Source organism: Podarcis raffonei, chromosome 1 (genome assembly GCF_027172205.1).
Source record: "Podarcis raffonei isolate rPodRaf1 chromosome 1, rPodRaf1.pri, whole genome shotgun sequence".
Classification (NCBI taxonomy): Eukaryota; Metazoa; Chordata; class Lepidosauria; order Squamata; family Lacertidae; genus Podarcis; species Podarcis raffonei.
Window position 1 is genome coordinate 125,427,238 of NC_070602.1, and position 13,315 is coordinate 125,440,552.

Genomic DNA, 13,315 nt, shown 5'->3' on the forward strand with positions numbered 1-13,315 from the left:
CTTTTAGTTAATGCTGAGTTTTCTCAGTTTGCGCACGAGCTTGTGGCGAGGGCTTTCATGTCTGCTAATCCATTTTGCTCCCTGCGCCACTGCCCGCAATTCATCAGTCTCTAGTGCTCTCTAACCCAGCAATATTCCTTCCCCTGACTTTTCTGATCTCTCCGTTTTAGGCATTGACTCTCCAGTTGTGATGGCAATATAGGTAGGTAAAGGTAAAGGTACCTCAGTGCCTGCGTTCTCTCGGTGCCTGCCTGCCTCCAAGGGTGGATCCCTTTCTCGCTCCCCCCGCTCGCTCGTGTGCCGTCCGCCAGCAGGGTCCTGGCAGAAGGGATGGCCCCAGAGCACAGTTCCAACCACGAAGACCTACCTGTCGGTCGTGGCTACCTGGTTGATCTTGCCAGCAGCATATGCTTGTCTCAAAGATTAAGCCATGCATGTCTAAGTACATACAGGCGTTACAGCGACTTACTTCTGGGATGAGAAGAAGGGTAGCTATCCGTCCCTGGGAGTAACGGGCGACAGCAATTGCCTTCATATCCTGCTTAGGGGCTTTCCAAAGGCATCGGGTTGGCCTCTGCTGGAATAATAATAATAATAATAATAATAATAATAATAATACTTTATTATTTATACCCCACCCATCTGTCTGAGTGTCCCCAGCCACTCTGGGCGGCTTCCAATCGAGTGTTAAAAACAATACAGTATTAAATACAGTGGTACCTCGGGTTACATACACTTCAGGTTACAGACTCCGCTAACCCAGAAATAGTACCTCGGGTTAAGAACTTTGCTTCAGGATGAGAACAGAAATTGCACGGCAGTGGCAGGCCCCATTAGCTAAAGTGGTGCTTCAGGTTAAGAACAGTTTCAGGTTAAGAACGGACCTCTGGAACAAATTAAGTACGTAACCAGAGGTACCACTGTATTAAAAACTTCCCTAAACAGGGCTGCCTTCAGATGTCTTTTAAAGATAAGATAGCTGCTTACAGTGGTGCCTCGCAAGACGAAATTAATTCGTTCCGCAAGTTTTTTCTTCTTGCGAGTTTTTCGTCTTGCGAAGCACGGTTTCCCATAGGAATGCATTGAAAATCAATCAATGCGTTCCTATGGAAACCGCCTTCAGACCAGGTCTGGGGACAGTCTGTCCCCCGACCTCTTCTGAAGGCTGGGGGGGGGGGACAAGGGCTTTTCTTCCCACCGCCAGCCTTCAGAAGGCTGTTCTGAAGGCTGGCGGTGGGAAGAAAAGCCCTTCTCCCCACCTCCCGCCCCGCAAGCTCCGGGGACAGGAGGGCTTTGCTGCCGACCGCCAGCATTTTAAAAGCCCCCGGGACAGCGGAGACTTCTCCGCTGTCCCGGGGTGATCTTAAAATGCTGGCGGGCGGCAGCGAACCCTTCGCTGCCGAGCCCCTGCATTTTAAAAGCCCCCGGGACAGCGGAGACAGCGCGCTTCCCTGCTATCCTGGACCGCTTTTAAAATGCTGGCGGTGGGGAGCAAAGCCTTTCGGCCCCCGCCGGCCTTCCTGGACCTCTTCTGAAGGCCGGAGGGGGGCGAAAGGCTTTGCTTCCCACCGCCAGCATTTAAAAGAGGTCCCCGGAGATTTCCCTATGGGCTTTCTTCTTGCGAAGCAAGCCCATAGGGAAATTCGTCTTGCGGAACGACTCAAAAACGGAAAACTCTTTCGTCTTGCGAGTTTTTCGTTTTGCGAGGCGTTCGTCTTGCGAGGCACCACTGTATTTCCTTCACATCTGAAGGGAGGGTGTTCCACAGGGTGAGGGCCACTACCGAGAAGGCCCTCTGTCTGGTTCCCTGTAACCTCACTTCTTGCAATGAGGGAACCATCAGAAGGCCCTCGGCGCTGGATCTCAGTGTCCGGGCTGAACGATGCGGGTGGAGACGCTCCTTCAGGTATACAGGAAACAGAATGCAGGGCTTTATGAGTCATTGGCCTGACCCAGCAAAGCACTTCTTAAATTCCTTAGTGACATCACAGAATCACATACAAGGTTCTGAAAGCATCACAAACAGCGCCTCATACTTTGTTTAAGCTACCTGTAAAGCTAATTCAAATATTACATAGAGCAAATTCTAATTGATCGGGGGGGGGGAGGAATTATTGGAGAGACTGTGAGTAAATGACACTATATTTTTATACAATCATTTCAGCATCAATGTGTTACTCTAATGGGACAAACTTAAAAATAATATAGATCACAGGTGTCAAACACAAGGCCCATGGGCCGAATCCGGCCCGCCAGACCTCGTCATGTGGCCCGTGTAGCCGCCGGCGGCCGCCAGCCTTCACCTTTTATTCTCGCTTTTTTTTTTTTGACACAAGAAAGCCGCCTCTTCAGCGCATGCGCAGCAGCCTACAAGCCAGAGAACGTCTGCCCTCTAGCGGCGCCGGCCGTTCTACACAGGAAACCTCCACTTTACATGTCCTTTACATAGTCCTACAGATACAACTGGCCCTTTGAGGGTGACCAAACTGCTGATGCGGCCCCCGATGAATTTGAGTTTGACACCCCTGATATAGCTTCTTTTCTCCTTAACAATTAGTTGCTGGGTTTGTTTGTTTTTTAAAAAAACTGTAAGGTCTTTTATGCTTCTTTTAGGTCAAGCTTTCCCAAACTTGAGTCTCCTGCTGTTTTTGCACTACAGCTCCCATCACCGTTACCTAATAATACTACTAATAATTTTTATTTATACCCCGCCCTCCCCAGCCAAGGCCGGGCTCAGGGCGCCTAACAAGCAATAATAAAAACAATTTGAATGAATACAACTTAAAAACAAGATTACAATACAACAATTAAAATATTAAAATGCAGCCTCATCACAGGAGAAAGGAAAAAGGAAAAAGAAAGAGGGGGAGGGAATCAAATTGGCTCCAAGCCAAAGGCCAGGCGGAACAACTCTGTCTTACAGGCCCTGCGGAAAGAAATCAGATCCTGTAGGGCCCTGGTCTCATGAGGCAGAGTGTTCCACCAGGCTGGAACCAGAGTTTAAAAGGCCCTGGCTCTGGTTGAAGCTAATCTAACTTCCTTAGGGCCTGGGACCACTAGGGAATTGCTATTTATGGACCTTGAGGCTCTCCGTGGGGCGTACTGGGAGAGGCGGTCCCGTAGGTACGAGGGTCCTAGGCTGTGAAGGGCTTTAAAGGTCAAAACCAGCACCTTAAATCTGACCCTGTACTCCACCGGGAGCCAGTGCAGCTGGAAAATCACTGGGTGAATATGCTCCCATGGCAGAGACCCTGTGAGGAGACTCGCTGCAGCATTCTGCACCCGCTGGAGTTTCTGGGACAGCTTCAAGGGCAGCCCCGCGTAGAGCGAATTACAGTAGTCAAGCCTGGAGGTGACCGTCGCATGGATCACTGTGGCGAAGTGCGTTTCTTATCACCTGCTACCTAATGTTTTTTAAATCAGCTGTGGGGAACCTCTGGCCCTCCAGATATTGCTGAACCATCATTCCTGGCCACTGGCCATGCTTGCTGGGGCTGATGGGAGTTGTTCAACAACATCTGGAGCATCAAAGGTCCTCCACACTTGTTTAAAATGAAGATTCCAGGGATTCTGCATGCAAATCAGTTCTTTTCCACTGTATTATATTCCCTCTCCAGTAGGTGCGGTAGCTTTCAGATAATGAGAATGATAAAAGCAAGATAGCAGCAGAAAAAGCACCCCACCTTCCACCCCGAATTGGTAGGCATTTTGGGAAAGCAGTCTCTAGGTCATTTGTTTTGCCTCCTCCAACAGCTTACTAGAACACCACTCATATGAATGAGTTGTCTGATGCTGGCAGGCACCATCGATGGCGATAGATATTTGTGGCTTATGGGAAGAGTCAGAGCATCCATTTATCATGGCTGATGTTGATGTAACACCTACAGTGATTCTTCCATGAGTGCCAAAGGTGCCAGCTTATGGTCAGCATTAGAAAGGAGCAGGTCATTGTAGGAGGAGGAACGAGAAGTCACAGAACATGTTTTGCCAATGAGACAGTCTAGTCTGATGTGGAGTTAATATATGCCTAACCCTCCATATAGTTCAGAGTTTAAATCCTTCCACATTCATACAGGCTATACCAAAATTGCAATACAACTGTGCACTTCATTGCTGAAATAAAGGTAAAGGGACCCCTGGCCATTAGGTCCAGTCGTGGCCGACTCTGGGGTCGTGGCGCTCATCTCGCTTTATTGGCCAAGGGAGCCAGCGTACAGCTTCCGGGTCATGTGGCCAGCATGACTAAGCCACACGGAAACGCCATTTACCTTCCCGCCAGAGCGGTACCTATTTATCTACTTGCACTTTGATGTGCTTTCGAACTGCTAGGTGGGCAGGAGCATTGCTGAAATAGTGAGGAGCTAAAAAAGAGATGCCTTCACAAGGGTGAGATAATATTCACTTACAAGCGTATAAGGATCCAGCTTCATGCTCTACAGATCTCTCCGCAATCATACTGAGCTCATCGAACCAAGCCTATAGTAGCCCTTTCTTCTTACCCTTTAATGTACCTCACCTTAAGAGATGGGGGGGAAAGGGCAGTGAAGGAAGAGAGCTCATCACAAAGCTTAACTTGCTGTATAACCACAAGTTATTAAGCATCTTTTCTTTCACAGTGGAATGCTACAGGCCAGGCATGTCCAAAGTCCGTTTCAGGGGCTGGTCAGTTTAATCTGGCCCCTGTGGCAGTTTATTTCCTGGGGTAAAATCCCCCCAAAAACCTCAACCCCCCAAAAAAACTCAACAACTTTTGTTGGCCCTCACGGTCCTTTACTTCATCAAATCTGGCCCTCTTTGAACAAAGTTTGGACACCACTGAGATAGGCTGTAAATTAGTTCTAATGTTCCTGAAAAAGAAAGATTTTTTCATAATGTATCCATTATATAACTTCTACTTTCGGTGACACATAAAACAGGAAGTTTGGAACTCACTTCTCTCCTTTCCTTATTGTGCACCCCCCCCGAAGAAAAAACCATTTGGACAGATCATTGAGGGCGGGGGTGGGGGGAACAGACATTCAGTTATGAACTGCCAGATGATGCATCACTTTCTTTCAAATTTACACCAATATTTCTCAGCATAACCACTTAGCATGCTTCATATTGAAAGTGACTTCGAATGACGCTTTCAACGGCGGGCAAAGAACACATCTGTGAAGTTTCCAGGTCTGCTGAAAAAGATTTTATTTTTATGCTTTGGAGCGAGACTGTGTTCCGGTAATCGAGAAGTACAAAAGCAGTCCACAAAAGATTGTGGCACACAAATCTTGAGATGTCTTCTGATATGCCAGAATATTAATAACTGTCTATGAAAGTGTCCAGTCAATTCATTCTAATAGCTTTGGATGCTCAATCCGTGTAATTGTCCAGGCTGGTTTCACACCTTGTGTAAATTCTCTTCGAAATCTTGGGGGGGGGGGGAGAGAACAGAAATAAGAGACTGTAACACAAGCCAAGCAGTAAAACGTTCCCAAATCCTTTATAAATCTTTTAGTATTGTAGCAAATCCAATACTGAACTGATGGATAAAGTATCGTTTGGCAATGTAATAATAGGCTCAAACTTGGCTGCTTAATCCCAGTGGGTTGTATTCAAACTAGAAATAAGGCAAATATTCCACCAGCACAAGGTTATCTCCTTGCAAAAGGAAACATTTCCCTACTCTTCTCCCCCTGTGCTCCTGATAGTCTGTTTTGGGTCGTCCCCCCCAACCCTCTGAAGCAGATTTTGGGATTGTGTGGGGTGCAGAGAAAGTCCAATGGTTCTTCCACTCTCACAATTTTTTATTTAGCTGGATACTTCCCAATGGTACACTAAATGTTGGGACAATAAATCAATCAAATCTTAATGTTTCTGTATCAATACTTTAGGAGACCCATTAAAACATTCTCTCTTTTGCAGGAGAAGTTTAATGTACCTATTCCTGGTCTCGACTTTTATTTGCCATTTATTCACATTTATGTATTATTCACAATTATAAGTGCATAAATTTGATTATCTTCTTCATCCCCCACACCCACCTTACTGTTGCTCACATTTCAGGAGAGAAAATAGTCAACTAAGTGGCTTTCTCACAATGGCATGGGTTTTTTTTTCAGGAAAGTAAACCCTGAACTAAAATGCACTGATTTGATGGGAGTTTCTTTATACACGAAGCACAATGCCGCCACCAAGTAGAAAACCAAGGATGTGCTTACTCATAATTTGCTGTTAAAAGACGCTTCGTTTCCTGTGAAGTTTCATCTCCAAACACGACCTGGAATATTTTGGTTCCATCTGGGGTCTCATCAGGCAGGTCAGCACTCGTCAGATACCAGAAACGCATCAGGATGCTAACAAACTTTCTTCCTGTTTTCAAGATAAAAGGGGTATTAGAAGAGGAAATACTATTCTACAGCCTCAGACACGTGGATTGGTACAAAAAGGATGGAGCAGACAGATGCTCCATTTAAGAACAAACACACACATACAGCCTAATTTGAAAGGCTAGTGGGTGGCACTGTCGGTTAAACCCCTGAGCCTAGGGCTTGCTGATCAGAAGGTCGGCGGTTTGAATCCCCGCGACAGGGTGAGCTCCCGTTACTCACCCCAACACTGCTTCTGCCAACCTAGCAGTTCAGAAGCACGTCAAAGTGCAAGTAGATAAATAGGTACCGCTCCGGTGGGAAGGTAAACGGCGTTTCCGTGTGCTGCTTTGGTTCGCCAGAAGCGGCTTAGTCATGCTGGCCACATGACCCGGAAGCTGTACGCCGGCTCCCTCGGTCAATAAAGTGAGATGAGCGCCGCAACCCCAGAGTCGGTCACGACTGGACCTAATGGTCAGCGGTCCTTTACCTTTACCCTCTCAGGCATCTCATTGCCTCCCTGACAGGGCTACTGATTCTCCTATATCTTCCCCTTTGGCCCTCTTCTTCCTTCTCACCCCCCACAACATGGAACCTGCTCTTACCATCTGGATAACCTCTTTATCTCCAAGTGCTGCCATGCAAAGAGAGTCACGACAGAATCTTATGTATGCTTAAAGTTCTAAGCATGGGAGCTCATTGATCAAATCTGAATTGGACCAAACACTGGAATTACTGCTGTTCATTCATTACACGCATGTTTTGCCCATCCTCCAATGAGTGCAAACAATTATGTTGCACCCCTGTGAGCTTCCCAACTGAGCAGAAATTTGAACCTGGGTTCCCCCAGCCCTAGTTCGCACTCAAACCCAAGGTTGGGGACCCTTTCCTAGGCAGCAGCCCAGATGCTCATCTCCCCATCCCTGCCACTACAAATTTGACAGGTTGCCCAGGAGGAAAACAAGAACAAAAATATTCTGAATCTCAGAAGCCAGAACAGCAAGAGGGATCGCTGTGCAGCGAAAGCAGCAATCCCTCTTGCTGTTCTGGCTTCTGGGATAGCTGCGCAGCCTGCAATCGCTCCATAAGACGCACACACATTTCCCCTTACTTTTTAGGAGGGAAAAAGTGAGTCTTATAGAGCAAAAAATACAGTACTTTGAACAGTATCACACAGAATGGATGATAAGTGTTTTCCAAAAGCGGCCAACGGATTTAAAGTAAAGCATTCTGAAGCGGTTGCATACCACTGTCGTCATAGTAAATGCCAACATCTCCTGCTGTTGTGTACATTATTTCATCCACGTCGGCAGCCAGGGCACTTCTGTGGCTTTCGGAGAGTGAAGAAAGCTTCTCCTTCAGCACCTGCAGCATCTGATTGAGAAGGGATGATTGTTAACATAGACGGCAGGATCTCCAAGGATGTGCTCTACAGGGAGCTGAGTTTGGGCACCAGGCATGCTCCTTTTCACAAGGTGCTTAACTGAGAAAATCAGGTCTCACAACTTAGTCCCTACATAAAGGTTACAGTCTCTAACTTGGGAGCCTTTCCTCACATTAGTGGCTGGTGGTGGAGATTGCTCACTGATGAGGGGAGAAGTACTCTGCATGTGTTCACAGATGGTCTTCCTAGCAGTACTACATCTTCCAGGAATGAGCCTTCCTACTGAAAGAGCTATGGACCTGTGACTTGGCTCATATGCCTCTTTAAGAGATGGCAGTAGAACTGAGGGAGTTAAATTGGGTGGGTGGGTGGGGGGAACTGAAGAAAGAATGAAGAGAGTATGAAGTGGCAGTGAGTAGGTTATAAACTGCAGGGCACGGAGGAGGGAGGATACAGCCTGCTTTCTGTTCCCAGAAGCTCAGGTGCTAAACCCATTTTTTTGAGGTGTCAGTTGCTATCCTTGCTTAAGTAGATACTTAAGTATCTACAGTGGTGCCTCACAAGACGAAATTAATTCGTTCCGTGAGTTTTTTCGTCTTGCGGTTTTTTCGTCTTGCCAAGCACGGTGTCGGAAAAGTTTTGGAAAAGCTTCAAAAATCACCAAAGTCTTCAAAAACCTCAAAAAAGGCTACCACACCGTGTGCTATGAGTTGCTCCTCGAAGTCAAGTCGCAACTGTATTAATGGTTTTAAGAAAAAGGAAACAAACTCGCAAGACGTTTCCGTCTTGCAAAGCAAGCCCATAGGGAAAATCGTCTTGCGAAGCAACTCAAAAAACCAAAAACCCTTTCGTCTTGCGAGTTTTCCGTCTTGCGAGGCATTCGTCTTGCGAGGTACCACTGTACTTAAGTAGATGCTTAAGTAGATAGTAAATACGACCCAAATAATATATTCTAGCCTTGGTCTACTACGTCAGCTTAAGGAACAATGGATATATCATTTTTACCATAGCAACGGAAATAAACATTTACCTCTTTTGATACAAGCTCCTCCAGTAGATCATATTTACACTGAGAAATTAGCCTTGAAACAAGAGCAAAAGCCTAGAAGACAGGACACACAAACAAATATCAATTTTTTACTCCGAAGTAAATTCACGGTATTCTCTCTGTGTATTAAGTACATATTATGTCTCACAAATCGATGTGCTCTTGTTGTTCAGCTATAGTCCCAAACAAAGCAACGGCAAACAGGGAGTGGTAGTTATTTTATGCTCAGTTGCCTAGACTGCTTAATGGTGTCCTGTTTGTGCAACTTGAAAACGGACTCGAATGATGGACAGTGCCAGAGAAAAGGAGGAAGGGCTCTCCTACCCAACCAAGAGGTAGTGCAGTAGAAAAAGGATCAATAGAGAAGAATTTCAAGCAACTAGGAAATCAGAGTTAGGGATGTCACCTTTCTTTCTCAGCTGGACTGCTGTACCTTTAATAATATCCTGAAAACTAAGGAATGGAAGAGTCACTGCAGTCTTCATCACTAGACTTTTGGAGTAGTTGTGGTAGGGAGGCAGGGAAATAGAGGTAGGATCCTGTTGGATCAGACCAAGGATTCATCTAATTCAACACCCATCACTGTTTTTCCTTGGCATCTAATACGCAAAGGGATACAGTCCATGTGCCCAGAGGGGCCATTTAGTTATCACTGGTACCCTCCATGGATTTCACTTGTAAGAGACTTACAATTAACAACTTGCCACATGTAACCAGGAATGAGTGGGCTGCTAGTTGAAAGTAGCATAGTTTTCTCATTATTCCCTTGGCTTCCACAGTAACTGAAGAGAAAGTGGAACCACAACCAGCAGCGAAACCAAGAAGGCTGGCGAAAGTGGGATGGACTGTTGCACCCTTCCTCCACCACTTCATTTGATATAAGATAATTTCACTTCTTAATAATAATAATAATAATAATAATAATAATAATTTATTATTTATACCCCGCCCATCTGGCTGAGTTTCCCCAGCCACTCTGGGCGGCTCCCAATCAGTGTTAAAAACAGTACAGCATTACATATTAAAACTTCCCTGAACAGGGCTGCCTTAAGATGTCTTCTGAATGTCAAGTAATTATTTATCTCTTTGACATCTGATGGGAGGGCGTTCCACAGGGCGGGCACCACTACCGAGAAGGCCCTCTGTCTGGTTCTCTGTAGCCTCACTTCTCGCAATGAGGGAACCGCCAGAAGGCCCTCGGCGCTGGATCTCAGTGTCCTGGCTGAACGATGGGGGTGGAGACGCTCCTTCAGGTATACAGGACCGAGGCCGTTTAGGGCTTTAAAGGTCAGCACCAACACTTTGAATCGTGCTCGGAAACGTACTGGGAGCCAATGCAGATCTCTCAGAACCGGTGTTATGTGGTCCCGGCGGCCACTCCCAGTCACCAGTCTAGCTGCCGCATTCTGGATTAATTGCAGTTTCCGGGTCACCTTCAAAGGTAGCCCCACGTAGAGCGCGTTGCAGTAGTCCAAGCGTGAGATAACTAGAGCATGCACCACTCTGGCGAGACAGTTTGCGGGCAGGTAGGGTCTTACTAGGTAATTGTAATCTCTTTTTAATGTTTTAACTTTTGTAATGTTTTAATGTATGGTTGTAATTGTTTCTTGATTTTATTGTTTTATCATTTTGGTAAACCACTTCGTTCTTGCTTTTGTACAACTGAGCAGGATATGAAATAAATAAATAATAAATATAAATAGTAACTATAAATATAAAAATAAATAACAACACTAGCTTGCTAAAATGCTTGCCACTTGGATTTTCATGCTAGGCGGGGGAGGGGGATAGGCTACCTTTCCTCTGCAGACAGCATAGAAAAACAAGCTACTTCAGTAGTTGCTGGTTTTGAGAGAGGACAGGCCAGTAACCCCTGTGGGCTCATTTGCAAGGTTACCTTTTTCTTCAAGAAGTCAGAGCTTGGGCAGCTTCACCCGTCGAATTTCTGCCTTAGCTCAATCAATAAGAGCATGAGACACTTAATCACAAGGTTGTGGGTTCAAGCCCCGCAGCAGGCAAAAGATTCCTGCATTTTAGGCGGTTGGACTAGATGACCCTCGTGGTCGCTTCCAACCCTACAGTTTTATACTTTTATGCTTTGCTTTGTCAAGGAGGACCAATGGCATGATACGAGGACACTGTACCGTATGTAAAAAAAGGTAAAGATAAAGGACCCATGGATGGTTAAGTCCAGTCAAAGTTGACTATGGGGCTGCAGTGCTCATGTTGCTTTTCAGGTCAAAGGAGCCATCGTTTGCCTGCAGACTTCTTTCCAGATCACGTGGCCAGCATGACTAAACTGCTTCTGGCACAACGGGACACCGTGACGGAAACCAGAGCGCACGGAAATGCCGCTTACCTTCCCGCAGCAGTGGTACCTATTTATCTACTTGCACTGGCGTGCTTTCGAAATGCGAGGTTGGCAGAAGCTGGGACAAAGCAACAGGAGCTCATCCTGTCATGCGGATTCGAACTGCTGACCTTCCAATCGGCAAGCCCAAGAGACTCAGTGGTTTAGACCACAGAACCACCAGGGTCCCTACTGAACCATGAATGGTATAAATGTAGCATAAACACTGACAACTGGGAAACACTGGCCTGCGAGTGCTCCAATTGTAGAATAGCCTCTACCAAAGGTGTCATGTACTTTGAAGATGCTTGACCTCAGGGCGAAAGGGAGATATGTGGTAAGAGGAAGGCAGGTTTGGCAGTCCCTCACCGTGATCAACTCTTATCCAGAAACCTATGTCCCCACTGTGGAAGGACGTGCGGATCCAGAATTGGCCTCCGCAGTCACACACACTGTGTTCATGGAAGACAACCTTACCTGGCTACAAGTGATTGCCAAAGAAGAAGAAAGACAAGGTCGCCATAACCCAGGGTTGACCCAAGACATTTTGGAGCCTGAGGCGGATCCCAAAATGATGCCCCCTTCCTGCCAAAAAAGAAGGGGCGAGGGAAGATCTGCATCAGGGACAAGCAGGGCCAGATTTAGGTTTGATGAGGCCCCAAGCTACTGAAGGTAATGGGGCCCTTTATATATCCAGCTTTCCTTTGTCAACAACAAACAGTCTCTGTTTATTGTGTTGAATATATGCTATATGGTAATTCATGGACTTAACAGGTATCTAAAACCATTTGAACACAACAAATAGGAGCCTATGCAACACACAACACTGTTGCTGTATGTAGGTTTTATTTTTTATCTTATATTTTGGAAATGTACATCCAGTTTTTTTCCCCTTTAATTATTTTGTGGCCCCCCAAGAGAGTGGGATGTGGGTAGCGCGGGTGGCGCTGTGGGTTAAACCACAGAGCCTAGGACTTGCAGATCAGAAGACTGGCGGTTCGAATCCCTGAGACGGGGTGAGCTCCCATTGCTCGGTCCCTGCTCCTGCCAACCTAGCAGTTCGAAAGCATGTCAAAGTGCAAGTAGATAAATAGGTACCGCTCTGGTGGGAAGGTAAACGGCGTTTCTGTGCGCTGCTCTGGTTTCGCCAGAAGCGGCTTAGTCATGCTGGCCACATGACCCGGAAGCTGTATACCGGCTCCCTCGGCCAATAAAGCGAGATGAGCGCCTCAACCCCAGAGTCAGTCACAACTGGACCTGATGGTCAGGGGTCCCTTTACCCTTACAGTGGTACCTCGGGTTAAGTACTTAATTCATTCTGGAGGTCCGTTCTTAACCTGAAACTGTTCTTAACCTGAAGCACCACTTTAGCTAATGGGGCCTCCTGCTGCTGCCGCGCTGCCGGAGCACGTTTCTGTTCTCATCCTGAAGCAAAGTTCTTAACCTGAAGCACTATTTCTGGGTTAGCGGAGTCTGTAACCTGAAGCGTATGTAACCCGAGGTACCACTGTACTAAAAAGAGGGGGCCCCTAAGCTATAGCTTCTTTAGCTTATACGTAAATCCGGCCCTGGCAAGGGCCGATGGGGAGAAAGACGTGACATGGGGCTCTGCTGCCCCGTGGATCCTGACCCCCTGAGGCGGCCCTCCTTCCCTCGCCTCCTGCCCAAAGCCCCTCCTCACCTGCTTGGCCCCTTCCGTGAACTCGTGGACGCTGAACTCCTGGTCGAAGTAGGCGCGGACGAGGAAGAAGTAGAGGCGGGTGCGGAGCCACATGAGCGGGTTGGGCACCCCGACCACCACCACGCCGGCCTTCCGCCGCCCGCCGGGCTCGGGGCCGCCGCTGCAGGGACGCGAGGGGGCGACGGGCAAGCGGGGCGGCGGCGGCGCCGCAAGGGCAGCCCGGCGGGGAGAGGGAGGCCGCGGGAACCCGGCCCGGCCGGGCTTGGCCTGGTCCGCCGCCGGGAGCAGGAAGTACCGGCGCGGGTGGGCCGCGGGGACCCGCAGGGCCCACGGGCAGCGGCTGCGGGAGGCGCCCACGGGCAGCGCCATCGCTCCCCGCCTCAGCCCTCCCGTCATCCCGCGGGAGTCCGGTCGCGAAAGGCGTCCGGGCGGAGCGAGAGAGTGCCGGGCGGAAGGTTCCGCCGGGAGGAAGGTTCCGGCCGCCTCCCCTCCAGCGCCTTAGGGCCGA

General features: G+C 47.8%; 1 protein-coding gene and 1 long non-coding RNA gene across 2 annotated transcripts in view; both read right to left on the reverse strand.

Moving 5' to 3' along the window:
- The window catches only part of LOC128399731 (uncharacterized), a 212,623-nt gene that overhangs the window by 123,788 nt on the left and 75,520 nt on the right, over positions 1 to 13,315 (reverse strand). The gene's annotated exons all lie outside the window — the stretch shown is intronic.
- On the reverse strand, positions 5,168 to 13,214 carry MAIP1 (matrix AAA peptidase interacting protein 1). The gene is made up of 5 exons (XM_053361424.1): positions 12,808 to 13,214; positions 8,759 to 8,830; positions 7,592 to 7,718; positions 6,198 to 6,348; positions 5,168 to 5,406 (listed from the first exon to the last, which is right to left on the reverse strand). Exons 1-5 carry the CDS (start codon positions 13,201 to 13,203, stop codon positions 5,328 to 5,330), a joined length of 825 nt encoding a protein of 274 aa, XP_053217399.1. The 5' UTR covers positions 13,204 to 13,214; the 3' UTR covers positions 5,168 to 5,327.